At 30.2% G+C, this 18,669-nt stretch overlaps 1 protein-coding gene across 5 annotated transcripts; it reads right to left on the bottom strand.

Moving 5' to 3' along the window:
- Positions 1–2,837: 2,837 nt before the first annotated feature.
- LOC112464559 (WD repeat-containing protein 26) lies at positions 2,838–14,234 on the bottom strand. Of its 5 annotated transcripts, none has more exons than XM_025031606.1 (11): positions 13,598–14,233; positions 12,977–13,225; positions 10,720–10,879; positions 9,899–10,069; positions 9,528–9,701; positions 5,452–5,640; positions 4,779–5,045; positions 4,297–4,442; positions 3,999–4,207; positions 3,650–3,841; positions 2,838–3,512 (listed from the first exon to the last, which is right to left on the bottom strand). In XM_025031606.1, the coding sequence occupies exons 1-11, from the start codon at positions 13,609–13,611 to the stop codon at positions 3,457–3,459; spliced, it is 1,827 nt and encodes a 608-aa protein (XP_024887374.1). In that variant the 5' UTR covers positions 13,612–14,233; the 3' UTR covers positions 2,838–3,456. The 5 variants fall into 5 exon arrangements, with proteins under 5 accessions (XP_024887374.1, XP_024887378.1, XP_024887376.1 ...); XM_025031610.1 differs by having other exon boundaries at positions 3,419–3,512; positions 5,452–5,637; positions 12,977–13,213; positions 13,598–14,234; XM_025031608.1 differs by having other exon boundaries at positions 3,419–3,512; positions 12,977–13,213; positions 13,598–14,234.
- Between the last annotated feature and the right edge of the window lie 4,435 nt (positions 14,235–18,669).

Raw genomic sequence — 18,669 nt, forward strand, 5'->3', positions numbered from 1 at the left:
TGAAAAAATTAAAAAAATCGGTTTCCAGAAAATCGGTAACAATAAACAATAAACTATACACTTTATGGCACTCCCCGGGAAATTCTACCCCTATTTCATGTACCCTTGATAAAAATTCGGTCCACTAACGAATGAGTAGTTCGCGGACAGACGGACGGACGGACGGACAGACAAACAGTCGGGTTTTATATAATAGTATAATATAAAAATTATATAAATATATAAAAAAGTACATAAAATGAGATTCACGCATAAAATATCTTTAATTAAATTTATTTCGTTCAGCATATTTTATATTATTCACCTTTTATAACTGTTTTATGGTTTTACAAAATTTTGTAATGAATTTATTGCATGAACTATATTGTAATCATTTTAGTTACTTTAAAATATATTATTTTTACGTAATTAAGAAGATGGATGTGACATACGACATACACGCAGCGTACACACACACGCACATATTATCAGAATTTTTATCTGAAGAATAATTTAAAGCTTTATTTTATTTAGTTGAAACACAATATATACTTATATAACAAATAGGATATTGTTAATAAAATTACATCCATTATTTATTGAATGTTATTTATACAGAACATCCGATACATGACATGCTAGCTGTCCTACTTTTAAATACGAATTCTATTCTTTCCAGCCTAATTTTTAAATATCGTAATATAAGATTTAACAAAAATGATACTAATATACTAATAGACTTTATGTAACAAGTCACTGAAAATATAGAATTTTTCAAATATTACATAGTTACTAATCACAAAACTTTATTTCTCGATTAATTTCAAGTAGCTTAAATTATATAATATTATATATATATATATATATATATATATATATATATATATATATATATATGTTAGTAAAATATATATACTTAGAACTCATTTTAAACAATCGATAATTTGTAACAAAACTTGAAGTAGAATTCTGTTTATAACTTTATGTACATTTACATTCTGATATATACATGTACATACATAAATGAATATATAATCATTTTCTAATTCTTTAATTATTTTCTATATTATATGGCATAAAATTATAAATAAATCCTGTCTCCCAAAAAATTATAGATCATATAAAATAAGCTTGATGTGAAATATTAAAAATTAAAAGATGCAAAAAGATAAGTTTTATTAAATTTCTACAAATAGAAAATTTATATTCTTCAAAGAATCTGTAACTGAAAAAAATTGCGGTTATTCTTAAATAATCTGTGTAATGTACGTTGTAAAATTATAATTTAATATGGAAATGTATATTTTCTTATTACAAATTAAAAACAAAATCTAACGTTTTTATATTTTCATTTGTCCAGTGAAAAGGAATAAATCGTTATTTGATCATAATGCACATCCTTATTTTTCATCCTTATTTATACTGTTTATATAATTTATACGTATATTAATCTGTAAAAATTTAAAATTTTGGAAGTTATTATTATTGCTCCTTTTCATAATATTACAATAATAAATACAAAAACTCATGACAAACGGCAATTCAATATTACACATTAGTAGCTCACATACCTAAAATTATACATTAGGCTAATATAAGAATGAATTAAATAAATTAAAATTTAGATAGATATGTATACACGCGAATGAGATTTGCAGGATATTTTTGTGGATTGTTTGGAATTATATAGCTTGTTACCATATCATCGTACACAAGTCTACAGAATCTATCGAGTTGAGAATTAAATATAGTTTCGAATTGCGTAAGAAATTGTAGATTTTCGATTAGATTATAAAGTGCTAAGGCACCATAGGTAAATGCAAATAATAATAGTGATTAACACTATGTTACTTCCTATTAACATTAAGATCATTAACTACAGAGTTTCTTTTGTGTGTAAATATGTTTAATAGTGGTACATATGTTGCAAAGATATTTATACATCATGTTGTATAGGTATACCCTACATCTCTTGATAGTCTCAGACTTCTCGTTCTCGTGTTTATTTCAGAGTAAAATAAATTAAATTTTTTTTCAAATGTACTCATCCCGTTAATTGCCATTACATTTTGAGCTCATTACAACTTAAGAAAAGTCAACCAATCGTCGGATTAAAAAAAAATGGATTGTTTTATTAATATACTTTTTGCAATTTCTTCTTATACCATATAATTTTTATAAATTATTTATGTAAACAAATAGACGACAATGATAAAAAAAACAAATATATTAACTTTATTAAATATTATAATATCATCACATTATCAAGACATTATTACATTAAGCACGCTATAATTATATATATATATATATATATATATATATATATATATATATATATATATTGTTTCTGTATTATATAATTATTGAATATAATAAGTAATGAAAAAGAGATAGCATCTTTCGATACACATGGCAGTTAATAAGACGAGTTCAATACTTATAATTTTCCAATATTATCTAATATTCGTCATTTCAGATTGTTTAATTACACATAAATAAATTAGTCTTCACTGAAAAAACATTTTTATAATTCATGTTAGATATACTCTTCATTATAAAGTTACAGTCTAATGATATACATGGACTGGATAACTTTTCTTGCCATTTCAGTCACTTACAGATAGCGCTTTCTAAATTCTATAGTTTGGTGTGCTGCTGTGAACGCAACAAGATTGCTTCTCCATCGAATGTTCTTGAATTCCTGTCCAATCCGCAAAGTCCGTTAATCCCATTACGAGATCACAGTATTTGAAAATTTTTAGTCTTTCAATGAAAGACAAAAATTGCGACATAACATAGCAAAGATAATGTTTGAGTAATTAATCGATAAACGACTTAGAATAAAACTCTACATCTGAAACTGTTATGTACAATATTTATTGATACAATTATAGTCAAATTTGACAAAATTTATGTCAAAACATAGTGTTTTTCTACGATACTGTCCCAATACGTGGATGCATTCCATATTCTTGTTTACATAATTTTACCTTTACACACCAATCCTAAGACGGAATTTTCTTTATTTTCTATTCTGCCATATGACCTACTTTATATCGTATTATGCTGCGTTACATTATTTTCGATTATTAGCTCCGACGTTAAAGCATTCGAAGTTTTAATTTAGATACCAACACAACGGATATTATATATGGATGCATATCAAATACTTAAAGGTACTATGAAAAAAAAGTATACACAAATGTGATAATTACGCTCGATGGTTGATTTTCGGTTTTAATAATTGCAGGCAATTTAGCAGTTGTTGCTAAACATACATCCCTCCCGTTACCTCTGTACACAGTAGATAGTAATCAAGATCGACAAGAGGTATAGAGGAGCAACTGCTACAGAAGGCAGTAAAATGTCAGTACGACAATCAACAGGACAATACGACAGTCAAATGTCAGTATGACAGTCTTTTGAACACCATGAGGTCATGGGAACAGTGTGAACTGGGTGCGCTGTAGTTCGCTACGATACCATCTCGTGCCAGCCGCTGCTATTTGAAGAGTTGGTCTCGAGCGAAACTGAAAGAAATAAGATATACATGAAAAGAGAAGAAAGAAATGCGAGAGATTGTGACATTAACACGATAAATTAAAGCAATTCTTTAAAACTACAGAAAAAAATATATCCTAAAAGATTTTGCTGTGCAAAAACTTACCTGTCTTATCATTTTCTCCATCTGAAGAAAATGATCTTGGGCCCCATATCCTCACTGTAAAATCATCCGAAACAGAAGCCATCATTTGATGGTAAACAGGATTCCACGAAACACAATTGACTGTTCTACTATGTCCTGTAAGAGTCGCTATAGGCAGTTCTCTTTTGATATGCCATATATACACTTTATTGTCTGTAATGAAATAGGAAGAAAACAATTATTAGTCATTATTAATCATATGCGTATTAATCCATACGCATCATAAAATCATATTGCTTTTTTAAATAAAACTAGTAAAATACAGTGATGCAATGTATAAAAATACATTTTATTTTTATGTATGACAAACCTTCACTGCCAGAGGCAATAAAATCTTGATTAACTCCTCCAAAACAGCTATGGATAGTAAAATGTCCTTGAGTAACACCTTGAAAACGTCTTACAAGGCATTTGTCTTCTAAATCCCAAAGATGCACACCTTGATTTGCCACATTAAGTAATGCGAGTCGATCTGCTTTGTTTACGCTAAATGACATAACAGGATGATCCTCTTGTAATCTGTAACAGTGTGGAAATATTCCATCAAAAGTTTTGTTTAATAAGACAATCGAGATAGTATACGTTAAATTGGTTATTTTAAATCGTACATAGTAGTATCGCCCAAGTCGTCGAAAGTATAGCTGCGAATTCTATGGTGTGTATCAGCTGCCAGAACAGTTCTTCCATCGCTGCGACACCACAGACATTTTACTCTTACTCCTTCCCATGAATCAGAAACATTGCCGTCCATATCCTAAATATTTTTATCAGAATTTAATACATTGAGAAAGAACGTTTAATATATGTTTAAGATGTTCAATGAATCTTATCTAATAAAAAGATAAACCTCCCCTGTTAACTATTTGGCTGTGAATGCCGTACATATCTATGCAAGACTTAAAAGCTTCAAATTTTAATTAATTAAAGCACATCTCGTTATTGAATCTTTTGTACTAATTGAAAATTTTGGACATTTTATATAATTGTAAAAAATCCCTATTTTACTTATTGAGAATCTTCAAAAAGTAATTTTATGTACTAAAAAAGTTAACATTATAAATTGTTATTTATTATTTATTTATTAACATACGCATTGATAAAATTGACCACGGAGACCTCCGGCTACAAATTTATTTGAATCGCGATGCCAGGCGCAAGCCGTCAGCGAGTCGTCCGTGTTTTGTGTCAACTTTACGCGTAATTCACAATCAGGTGTATCAACGCTCCAAAGCCACAATTCTGGGCAATCTTCAGGACCACAAGCGATTAGATGGCTGCTGTCGGGACTCCAAGTAATTAGCGCTACGCCATACGTATGTCCTTCGAGCGTTTTCCTATGCGTCACTTTTAGCGTTTCCTGCATTACATTTAAAGCGTTTATTAATTATATATCTTTCTGAACTATTTTCAAATTAATCTGTAATTTCTTTAAGTAAAAATTTCGAAAAGGGTTATAATTTATTACGATTTTCCAATTTTCAATATTACATATATCTTTCAATATCAATTAAATCTCAAATTTTTATCAAAGCAATGTTTCAAAATTATTTGAAAAACAACTTTATTATCTATTTTTCTAAAAAATTACTCTGAAAAAAACCTTTTATTTTCAGTCTTTATTTATTTGAGAGCTATATTTTGACATTTAAAAAAAAATCGTGTCAAGGTTGATAAAAGAATTTACAATAAAAAAATGCCTTTAGTGAAGGATATGATACACATTGTTAACATTATATCACTACACTATACGTATGTATACTCACTGGGTCAACATCCCATATAATTACAGTCATATCTTTAGAACCTGTGGCGAGCTTGAGACCATCGGGTGAGAATTTGCAATACCAAACTTCGTCGCAATGATCGTTGAGTACCTGTATGGTATGGCACGGGAACTGTTCCTTGCCACAGTTATGATCCACAAGCAGAGAAACATTCTCTAAGCTTGTCTGCTTTAGAAGAAAAATTATTTCGTTTTCAGCCATCGCATACAATAAGATATTATGTAGAAGGATAATCTCAAGCACACAGATTTATATTCAATATATATGTAATAATATAAATCTATTTTTATAGAAATTTTAAGATATGTAGGGTATCCTATTTTAAAAATCTAAACATAATTTCGAAAAAGTGGATTTTATAAAAAGATTATAGGCGCGCGCGCACGCACGCACGCACGCACGCACGCACACACACACACACACACACACACACAATGTCACATGGCAAAAATTTTTCGGTTTTAGGAAGAAAATATGCATTAATTTTTAAAATATCAATGTCGTCAATATGTATATAAAAGATATATATGAAAGATATATATAAAAATATAAAGATATATATATATATATATAAAATGTATAAAAAATTATACATGTTTATAATATATATATATATATATATATATATATATTTTATAGACATGTATAATTTTTTAATATGTCATTCCTCTAGCCATTCTGCATATAAAATGCATATAAAATATCAATAATCGAGATTAAGCGACCCAACTGGCCTTCTCTCGAGAAGGACCCAATCGGGGTCGAAACGTTGTGAGACGAATAAATAGAAATTGGCCAGTCGGGTCGCTTAATCTCGATTATTTTTATCTACGCACTGGCGGATCCAATAATTTATTCCATTGATAAAATATTAAGATTAATTATCAATAAATCAATAGTTTACAAGTAAGATAAAATATTTTACAATCTTGACATAAAATCCGAAATACTTTAAAAAATATTGACTTTTTAATGACATTATTTTAATACATTTACACACAATATAATAAAATAAATCAATTGGTGTAAAAAAAATATATAATTGCTTTAAAAAAAAAAAAATGTAATTGCATACTGCACATTGCATACTTTCTTTTAAAAGCGTAATTTATTATAAATAATAATAAATAAAGTATCGTAAAAATGTAAAATATCTAAATTAATCGTCTCATATTTCTGATTTTTTTTAACTTCATTTTAATATCGCATTGAACTTATCTTGACAATTGCCTTCATAACATAGAAGAAGACTAAGGGAGACCGGGGCTATGTGTCCACACTTTACGCTTTTTTCAAGTTTACTTAAAAACTAATAAAGATATTTGGCTAAAATTTTAATGGTATAACCTTTCAACCTTTCTATAAAAAAAAAAAAAAAACAATTAGAATTGTTGACATTTTAAAGAGGCGATTTTTTTAAGTGGACAAGTCAAGTGTAGACAGATAACCCCCTATACGGGGCTATCTGTCCACATAATAAAAAACACATTATTTATATTAATTTCTATACTTATTTATAATATTATTTATTATTAATATATAATATTAAAAAAACTGCCTAGTCGTTGGAGTCAAAGAAGTAGTAAGCACTTTGTGTAGATTTTTTGACAAGTTTCCTGCGTAGAGCTGACTTTTCTTTATATACGGTGGCATCAAACTGATTTTGAGTCCGTTGCAAAATCAATACAATGAGTTTCTTTTGTCCTCTTAATTCTTTAATCTTTTTTTTTTTTTAATTTGGGGCCTTTACTTTATCCTCGGCAGCGTTTGAAATAGAAAATATTCAATAATTTAAGACAAACTCATATATTTAACTTGACGTGTATTTTTAAAAAAAAATTTGGTGACGATTCTTGAATCGCAGGATCAAGTAGTTGCTCGTAGGTCACTTTTTTACAGTAACGAGTGAGAACCCGAACATTTATTCCCAAGTCTAATGTTGTTTTTACGAAAAGATTCTCGCTTAATTTTTATTCTTTTAATCACTCTAAATATAATTTTATTAGATATGTCTACCTTATCCGTCTTAAGGAAAGTCTTTCTTTTGTAGTTACGCACCATTATCTATTTATAAAAGAACAATTCATCATTGAAGTATGGACACATTGCCCCATCAAAAATAAGACAGATAGCCCCGATCACGTTTTTCAGTCTTTAACATGTTGCCAATTTTAGATAATGCAGAATTAAGATTTGACGCTTCTCACACCTAATAACTATATATTAATTAATAATATTATGAATTGCTTACTTTAATTTGAGTTAAACTACTGTCGCACAGCAAATTTTTCGACCGTCAAAAAAATGTGACTAATTGTTTTCGCTTTTCTTTTAACGTATATAGCGTCTGCGAGAGGCATCGCAAAAAAACAAACAACATTTAAATATCTTACGTAGGGCATTTTTCAACTACTTGTTACAATGGTAAAGACATCTGTCTCTTAAAACTTCAGATAGCAGTACTGTGGACACATAGCCTCCGTAGACAAATAGCCCTGGTCTCCCCTATATGTTTTTCATAATTTTTTATTTAATCTTGAAACGAGCGCATAAATATATCTTTTTGTTTAATATTTCGTTGATGAATCCTCAATTTAAGCATTTCCAAGGAAATATTGCAATTTCATGCTTATAATGACCAAATACAAAAAATAGAAACATATGAAAGATCATTTCAAGGCATTATTTCGATAAAAGTAATACAATATAATAAGATAACACACAATAAAAGTAACACGTTTTTGAGATATATAAGTAGTCAGAGAAAAAATAAAGAAAACCTTTTAGATTTTGTTAAAATATTATGAATTTTTTGATAATTGATATAAATCATTACACGTTTCTTATAATAAAATAATAAAATTTTCTTTTGATTTTCTTTATATCTTTTCACTTGTTACAAGAAAAGCAGTCAATAATAAATAACACAGGAACATATTTTGTAAACGTGTATGTGTTTTCTTTGTGAGTTATATGTTCATTATATTTCTATCTTACAAAATAATTATACATATATCTTGCATATCAATTCGTACGATGTTTGTTATACGATGTTAACTGATTTATCTTTAACTGATTTATCTTTCTCATAATTCAACAAAATAAATAATGATAATAACGGTTAATGATCATATTAATTGCAATGTTATCTATTTTATATTAATTATATTTTAAAAATATTGCTTAATATAATAATAATTACTGTAATCATTATTTGTCAAGAAATGTAAAAAACAATAGTGTAACCATAAGCGCACCTTGCTTCATATCTAAAATTCTTTTATACATAGGGGTGTGGATACAAGTGCGAGTATGAATGTATATGCGCGTATGTGCATGTGGGTGTAGAATGAAATTAATATATTTAACTTTGAAGTTAAATATATTCGAATTAATTGCAATTAAATATTTGTAATGGTATATGCCAAAAGTATGATTATATTTTTTATTATATTAGTCCTGAAATATTTTAATCGAAAATATAATTTGCGTAAGAATTTGAGAGAAAAAAAACGGGTACAATAGACAATAGACAAAAATATAAACAGTCATCATTATCTTATCGTTGTGTACTTATTGTTAGTATCAAGATGCTATAGCATTTCAACATAAGAATGTAATTAAACTTAAGTTTTTAAACTTAAGAAGTTCTTAAGATATTATTATTATAATATTTCAAGTATACGAAAAATTTGTTCATTGTTATCAATAAAAGTAGTGTAAAACACGTTATCATTCTAAAATAAAATAATGAGATTTAGAAATATAGCAAATATAAATACTATTCTTTTAACAAAAATATGATTTTAAAAACGATTAATTCATTAGTTTCATCTTATTTAGTATCAATCTTATTATTATCAATTATTTATGGTATTATAAATAACATTAAATTCTTCAATAAATATATGTGTTGTAATATTGTAGTGAACTTATTAAAGGTATTTAGTATTAAAATAACATTATAATATTGTTAAAAAAATAGGACAAAGATTTTGGAAGTAATACTATAAGAGAAAGCTTAGTTCAAATTATAATGTGATTCAACAATGTACCTGCGAATGTGTTATATGATACGTGCACAGTTGATTTTGCATTTCCACAGCTTGACAAAGTAAAGAATGAAGTCTGCGTGGCGGTAACATAATGGAGGGTGGCAGGAATCTTTGCAGTCTGTCCATAAGCGCAGCCCTAGAGGCTGGTCCTTTGCCATCCCAGCCTGCACGTGTCTGTCAACAAGTGTCCATTTGCTAGTGATCAAATTTTCAGTTGTAAGTTAGTTTCAACTATGTCTTAAGAATGAAAAAGCTTCAGTTTTTGTAGGAACTCATTAGTACAAGACACCTATAGCTCAATAAAATACCAACACTTTTTTGTAACTTCTTTGTAACTTTCTTTCGTTATTTGAAGCAAATATATGGAATACCTGTAATTCATCACGTCCACTGCACATCATGAATAAAGATAACTGATGAACACGACCGGTATTATGGCCCAAGGGTGTAAGTTCGTTGCGCAGTACATGTAACGCATCAAACACCATGCCTTCTTCTAAATATTCTAAATATTTTTGTTCTAGCAATAAGAACTTCATCTCCTACGGATAAAAACAGGAAATTGATTGAATTGTCAATTAAGTATTTTACTTTTATTAATTTATTAATAAAAGTTTAACCTTATACCTTTCTAACTCATTAAAATTGTCTTTTATTGTCTTTCTTCTTGTCATTATTTTGTATTTAAATATAATTCAACATTATTTGTGTATGTGTATACGTGTAAAAAATATTGTAACTTTGGAACAAGAATATTCTACAACAATATTTTGTACAACAATACAAAATTGACCAAATTGTATTAAAAAGTTATATTTAAAAAAAATGAAAAATTTTATATTTATGTATTGATTGTAAAATTTTTTTTTATTTTCATGATTTAAAATATTTTTGGAAAGAACATTATTATACAATTAAATCTTCTGAGATATTATAGTTACAATACTTTTCATTAGTGTCAAATTGTTTCCATTTTGCTATTGTATTGAAGCAATGTTAAGTAATGTTTACAAATTTAACTGTTAATTTAAATTTGTATCACATATAATAAAAACAATAAAAAGCATTTACATAAAAAATATTTACATATTTTTTTCTGTCATTAATATAATTAATAGAATATATCAATTTGATCAAACATTTTAAAAACATTTTATTAGTACGACCATCAATTATATAAAAAAAAATTTACCACTAAACTCTGGTTTGCACTATTTAAAAAAGACTTAAGTTCATTGAGGTCATGGTCTGCTTTATTCCAATCACCATCCATAACATGTTGCCTAAATTTCGCTGCAGCAGGATGATCTAGACGACAGCCTGATTCTTGCATAAGCAAATCTGCTGTTCGACTAAAAATAATATTTCCTTTGTTACTTGTTGTTAATTATAAATTATAATATCTAATCTTAATATTTAATCTTACTAAGAATTTAAGTAAGATCTTTTAAGATTTTATATTAACAAATGTATAGGCAAGAGTATAAAATATTTTATCTGCGTCAAAGTTACTAAATAATGACATATATTAATGCTTATCATATTATTAACCTTCTGGTAGGCGCGTGTGTGTACTTTGTACACGTGTGGCGATTCTGGACGAAATTCGTGAAAACTTTCAATTTGAGTCTCGGCTCCCCGAGCTATTCCTTCAGTGTCTAACAAGCTTTAAATATCGTAAACTTTCACTGCATAATATTTATTTTACGATAATATCCCTTATCCTTTCTTTCCAATCTTACTCCATGCAGTACTTTGTATACGGCACGCCTCCTCCCGTTATGGAAAAGGACGCGTCCACCAGAAGGTTAAAATAATTTTGAAATATAATTATAGTTTTATTCAAACTTAAATTATTTATTTATTAATGGTTAAAATATTTCAATACTTTTTTAAAGTACCTGTCATTATAATTTAAATGTAATTGATAGATATCATAGTATGTATTTCCTGTATTTCAAAATTCTATAATCAGCTCTTTCCTACTATACGAATACAGTTTATGTAAGGCTAATGTAATTCTCTTGACAATAAATTAATAAAAATAAAAAAATTAATTGTTTGATATCTTGTTTCTGGCAATAACAAAATTACTATTGTATAATTAAAGGCCTCCGCACAATAAAAAATATAAGGAACAAGGAACAGATATTAGCGATTAGGATTAAAAAATCAAGAATAAAGTTGGATGCACGATGAAACAGGCAACGGAAACAGGGAATAACACAGACAATAGATTTTATCGTATATCAATGCTACATCAGCTTGATTCCTCTGATTTCTTATTTCTAATCGCTAATATCTGTTCCTTATTCCTTATATTTTTCATTGTGCGGGGGGCTTAAGTGTGTGCGTATACATATACATATAAGGTGTCCCAAGTTTTTCCGTACAAACTTTATTGTTAGTTATATGTTCTATGAGCAGAAATAAGAAATAATGTTATATAAGCATAAGTCTCAAAATGCTTTATTAGAAAGTTATAGAAAAAGTACGATATAAATGTGTAAGAAACAATTTCACTTAAGTTTGCACTTCAAAGTTCGCCAATGTCATACAACCTATACATCAGTATAATACTAAAAATGTATTACCCTAGGAATTTAAATCCAAGCGTAATTGCAAATAAATATTGGTTAAGACTGTGTGATACGGCACTCTTCTCTCTGTTAGAGAATCTTCGTTAATATTATTCTCTAACAGAAGTCCTTATATTCCTTGCACACAAACCGTATACAAAATGATTATCCATGTATTCTTCATTTGTGAAATCGACATTTTCACGGCATTTTGAGATAATGTTCTACTAGAGTCCCTCTAATCAGAGTCTGGCCAACTTGCAAATTCTGTGAGAGAAGGATACAAGAGAGAAAGAGAAAGCGATATACCAGAGAATATACATTCATATCCCTTTCTCTTTCTCTCTTATATCGATTTCTCTTACTGTTCTCTTACTTTTATCAAGAAATGGCAAACCAATCAAAAGTTGCTGCTATATGGCCAGACTCTGATTAGAGGGACTCTAATGTTCTACAAAGTACTGCTCATTACTAGCATTCATACAAGTTTTTATAATCGCCTTCAATCATTTCAAACAGTAAGCACAACTAAAAGAAGTGGATAAGACCATCATTATTTCTTCAATACAAAATTCTAACTTTTACGACAACTTTCTAATAAAGTATTTTGATGACCTATGTTTACATAACTTTTTTTTCTTATCTCTGCTCATAGAACACACTGAAGTTTGTAAGGAAAAACCTGAGATATTCTGTATATATATTTATATATGTATATACAAGTACATACATTCTAATCTTGATATATCGTAAAAAGGTAAATATATTTGTATTAAATATGACAGCCAACTTTCTTACTTTTATAAACTAAAATCTTTCAACTAACGAATTAACGTACTAAGAATTAATTAAACCACCAATGTTACATACTCTAATCCAACTGTCTTTAAATGTTGTCCGATAAGTCTCACAATGTCTTGATTAGTTTTGTCCATTATTTTTGGTGGTCCCAAACTCTGATTCATATCTCCATTCACACCATTAATGTCACTATCTGATTCTGGTAACAGATTGCCATTGGCATGAGGCCCACCAGAATCTGCCTTAGCTCCATTCTGCTGTAGTCCAGAAGATACACCACCGTTTGAGGCCTGCTGTTGCATTATGCTGTCGTGCATACTGGAATGTTATCCATAATGGCAATACTAATGATATCACCACATTAACTCAAGGGCATACTAACTGGTACTATTTCAATATAGAAACTATATTCTAATGATCTTGAAGAGTTTAAAATCCACCGTAAATTTCACGTCAGTTTAAAATAAAAGAGATAATATAACTTATTAATAATAACTCGTAATAATTTGTATAAAGAGACTGAATCTCTGTAAAGAATATGAGCACATAAAAAAATGGACACAGGAGAGACATATGAGAAAAGAAAGACGAACGTGTGAAAATGTCTCGAGATTCTGAAATCACGGACATATACGGGATAGATCTCCGTCGACGCGCTCACGTGAAGTGTTCGAAAATATTGTACATTACCGATAATTATCCATGTCCGGACTGGAGGAGTGGTGCTCGTCCGCTGGTCGTAGGGTAGCCGGTACAGAACTACGGGACCGTTTGCGCGGTGGCGGAGCGAGTCCACCGTCGTCCGACTCGCTGCTCGAGGCCAGGCTTATGCGCGTACCGCCCCGTTTTTCACACTATTATTGTCCCCCGGGGATAACCGTTGGTGAATAGTGGCACGGACCTGGGGCTGGGGCCGGGGTAGCACGCGCGCAGCCACGATTGCTGTTAGGAACGAAAAAAAGAGCCTGGCCTAGCTTTCCTCCGTTTTTTTTCTCTCCTCTCACCACTTGTCGCGTCGGATCTTAAAAACGTTCGCGCTTCCTCGCTATGTCCTTTGGCGCGGGCCAGCCACCGTCGCTATCTCCGCCGTTTCTATCAGTCTCCGAAGGACTCGATGGTGATGTCGAGGGAAACTGGGATCTGTCTGCCAAAACCGATATGAATCCAGAGAACAATGACTACAACACAGCTGATACTTGTTTGGATCCGTCGTTTACGTCACGTCGTGCTCTTCTTTGCGGATAGATTAGCGATCGTTGCGCCTACTACATCCGCTCGTTACTGTACTTGGCTATCAGTCGTTCCACTCATGGTTCCACTGACTTCTCTTTTTCAGATTTCTTTGTCCACGGCAAAGCCCATAGACATAAGCAAGAATAGACTACGCGTTTAGCTAAAAAGTAGAGTCCCTCTGCGTTCGAAAACTTCACTCGGATGCACACCAGCGTCGTTATATGTCCTCCATAGACGCGGAAACGCCGTGCGGTAGAGTGCGTTGACCAATCAGAAGGCTGCCGCAAGTCGCCTGCGGCAAAATCAAAATTTGTGATTGGTCAACGCACTCTGCCGCATGGCGTTTCCGCGTCTATGAAGTCTTAGCATTATTCAACTTTTAAGGGTCGACAGGAGTAACACTACCGACCTCTGTCGGGTTGCTTAGCTGCGAGTCCGTATTTTATTTATTATAAATTTTTTAAAAGTCAATATGGAAAATCCGGCTCTGTACCAGCTTGCGCCTGATCTTACTGATTAAAACGAGCATAAGTGAAATGAGATTCGTTAATTAATTTGGCTAAAATTTGGGACAAACCGTTCCTAAGCAGCTTTGCAGCTCTAAGCAAGCCAATTGACCCTTAAGGGCCAATTTCACCAACCACAGTTAGTTTAACCGACGGTTAAAGTTAGCAGTATTGACCAATACTATTGGTTTATACTGCTAAACCTCATAGAAGTTAGCCGGACAATTTCGACTTATGACATTTTTTTTACGAATCGATTGTTAGTCGTTTGTTATTGATTGTTAGACCAGAGAGAAACCTGAGAGCGGCCACCGGGATCATTCCGTTCCAGTGGACGTATACTGACGCGCCGCCTGAGAAAGTGGACGTCAACTACGTCGTTACGCTCGGTAACGGTACAAACATGGTTCATGTCCGTGCTATGGTTCGTGTCCGAACTACTCAGATGGAGGGGATATGCCAGTCGGCTGACTCGGCACTCGGCAAGCTTCGAGCGGGGAGAGAAGGGCTGCATTCGGGGAGCGCGCTATTAGCGCTATTTGCTTATTCTATCCTTGTTTTACATTTAATGAGCGATAAAGATAGAATGATACAATAGCGCTAATAGCACGCTCTCCGAATGCAGCCATAGGCAGACATACGATCTGCTGTCTCCTTCTCGCTTGAGCTGTGACGTAGCTGCTTAGCACGCGCCGGCTATGCCACGATGCCATGTATTTCGGGTATCGCTCCTCGCGTCTCGCCGAATGCCGAGTCTCGCGTTGGCAAATCGACGATGCGCTATACGTTACATTTACGTTTATATTTACAAATTTTAATTTTTATATTTATAAATAAATAAATAAATAAATATATGTATATATATATATATATATATATATATATATATTTGAAATTTATAAATATAAAGATTGAAATTATAATTAATTAAAAAAATATTTATAAACATAAAAACTAAAATTCGTAAATGTAATGTATAAAAATCCCCGTTCTGGCGCTCTTATATCAAAAAAAGTCTTACATTAAAAACCTTTACTTTAGCATAATAGTATTTAAATTTAATATTTAAATGCATAACAATAATTACATATTAACTATATCGAGAAAAAACGTAGTTCATAATGTTTTTTTTACTCTTATTAAATTTATATTAGCTATTAATGTTTATAAGCGGCCACGAGCAACAACAAAGAGGTATTGAATTAAAATAAAAACAATTTCTTAAATAAACAATACACATGCTTAACGTTTCGACTGTACTTAGTCTTCTTCGGAACGGATTACTACGATAAAAGAAGATAAATATAAAAAAACATGATAATTAATGTTTAAGTTTACATACTAAAACATTAAACATTAGTCTAGACTAAAACATTAAACAATCATCTAATAATATAAACAAAGTAAACAATAATCTAATTAAATCACAAATATAAAAACGCCGGAATAATCGAATAAAACCATAACAAGATAAATTTATATTTATATTGAGAAGTGGTAAAATCTCTTCTGTCAGAAAGAGAATGTAAAGAATTATTAACGGAGGTATTCTGATTTAAAAGATCTTTAAAATATTTATTTTTCAAGAACTTTTTATAGGGAAACGAAGAAAGTGAATAACGTTAAACTTTGCATGTTCTTTTCACCTTATTTTAAAAATTTATTTTTATTTTTTAAGTAACAAAAATGCTCTTCTTTTCTGTTATATCCTGGTCACCATAAATGACAGACGGTGTAAATAATTTTAGCTGTTCTAGGTATCTGAAACGCAAAAAGCTAAAATTTTCTTATTCAGAAGAAGTATATGTGGCTATAGTCTGAACTAGAACTAAACCAATATTTCCATTCTAGGTTCTAGGCGGCTTTTTTATCAAAAATATTATTAATCAATATTAAATAAACCATTTACGATCTGAGCTTAGATTTTATAGTAGCCTAATAATATTTTTTATATACTATATTTACATATTTTTCCAACTTTAATCAACTATAATACGCGCCGATTAACTTGTCAGACTTACAACACAGCTCCTATTAGATTAATAAAATTCCCTCACACCCCTTTAATTAAATCGATTTAAATAATAGTAAAAAATTTACTACTCCAACAGGAGCTGTGTTGTAAGTCTGACAAGTTAGTCAGCGCGCAATTTATTAAGATTGAAAAAAATATACGTGTAATTATACATAAAAAATATTATTAGGCTATTAAGATCCAAGCTCGGATCGTACACGGCTTATTTAATATTGATTGATTGTATAACTGTCATAAAACGGTCTTATTTCCCTTATATTATTAAAAATCAGAATAATAAATTTATTTCGCCAGTGAATAGAATAACAGTTAAAGCAGCTTAAATCGACAGGTATCAGAAACGTAAAAACCAAAAATTTTCTTATTCAGAATAAGTGATATGGGTTATCGTCTGAACTAGAATAAACATTTTTTTTTAATAAAATACTAATAAAATTTTGAAAAAAGTTATAATATTTTAAATAAAAAAGCCGCTCAGAATGAAAATATTGATTTAGTTCTAATTCAGACGATAGCCTGCACACTTCTCCTGCAGAATAAGAAAATTTTAGCTTTTTGTTTCAGATACCTAAAACAGCTAGAATTATTTACATCGTCTGTCATTTATAGTGACCAGGATATAACAGAAAAAAGAGCATTTTTGTTACTTAAAAAATAAAAATAAATTTTTAAAATAAAGTGAAGAAAACATGCAAAGTTTAACGTTATTCACTTTTTTCATTTCCCTATAAAACATTCCTGAAAAATATATATTTTAATGATTTTTTAAATTAAAATATCTCCGTTAATAATTTTTTATACATTCTCTTTCTAACGTGTGTGTGAAGCTATCGTCTCATTTTGCAGAAACTCACAAATTACTGAGAGTTCTGGCTTCTTTCAAAAAACGCGTCAGTACAAACTGAGACGCTATGTTCACGCAGCGTCTCATTTTGTCCTACACAAGTTCCACCACTGTATCTCATCAGATTTTGCAAGATCTATAGTTCTATAACAGTTTTATAAAGAATTTATCTCATCAGATTTTGCAAGATCTATAGTTCTATAACAGTTCTATAAAGAGTTTTGCCATATAAAAACAAAAAAATTAATTATAAGGTACTAAAAAAATTACAATGCAACGAGTATACCGGTTGAGACGCCAGTTGAAATCTCGGAGTTCCGGTTTATGTAAAATATTTTTCGAGTAGTTTTCAGCGTATTGAAACATTTTCTAAAGAGTTCTGAGCGTTAGAATCTTTGTGTTATATTTAAAAAAATTAATATTAACCGAAAAGTAATCATGACAGAAGAAAATGAGACGCTGTGCGAAATCTCGGAGTTTTGGCTTATATAAAATATTTTTCGTATAGTTCTGAGCATACTAAAGCATTTTCTAAAGAGTTCCCGCCACTAGCTACGTTGTATATATATGTTTATTAACTTTAGCAAACACTAGCTACGTTGTATAATTTTTAAATAAATTAATATTGCTCGAAAATCAGGAATTTATCGAAAATAAGGTGAGACGCTGGCCGTATTTCGGCAGTTCTGTGAGTTCTGCTATAATTCTCGTGTAGTTCTGAACGTGTTCTAACGTTGTCCCATTTTATTCTGGCAATAAGCATTATTTATTCATTTTTTAAATAATTCTTATCGCTCGAGAAAGATCCTATTCTCGATAAATTCCTGACTTTCGTGCGTTATTAATTTATTTAAGAATTATACAACATTGCCAATGCCCGGAACTCTTTAGAAATTGTTTTAGTATGCTTAGAACTGTACGAAAAATATTTTATATAAACCAGAACTCCGAGATTTTCTACAGCGTCTCACCCACATACTCGTAAATGCGTCTTTCTTGGGCGATAAAAATTATTTAAAATATGAATAAATAATGCTTATCGTCAGAACTCTTTAGAAATAAACGTTAGAACACGTTCAGAACTTTACGAGAATTATAATAGAACTCACTGTTACCCATGTGTATTGTTTATTTAAGAAAGTGC

The sequence above is a fragment of the Temnothorax curvispinosus genome, unplaced genomic scaffold, assembly GCF_003070985.1.
Source record: "Temnothorax curvispinosus isolate PA1 unplaced genomic scaffold, ASM307098v1 QBEX01014305.1, whole genome shotgun sequence".
NCBI classification, from domain to species: domain Eukaryota; kingdom Metazoa; phylum Arthropoda; class Insecta; order Hymenoptera; family Formicidae; genus Temnothorax; species Temnothorax curvispinosus.

What these genes read in the sequence shown, in the direction of transcription:
- LOC112464559 (XM_025031606.1), bottom strand. An exon ending in TTAAAGACAGTTGGATTAGA is followed by an intron (nt 10,880 to 12,976) that starts GTATGTAACATT and finishes TATTATTTTTAG; the next exon opens with TCGAACAGCAGATTTGCTTA. An exon ending in TATTGCCTCTGGCAGTGAAG is followed by an intron (nt 3,842 to 3,998) that starts GTTTGTCATACA and finishes ATTTCATTACAG; the next exon opens with ACAATAAAGTGTATATATGG.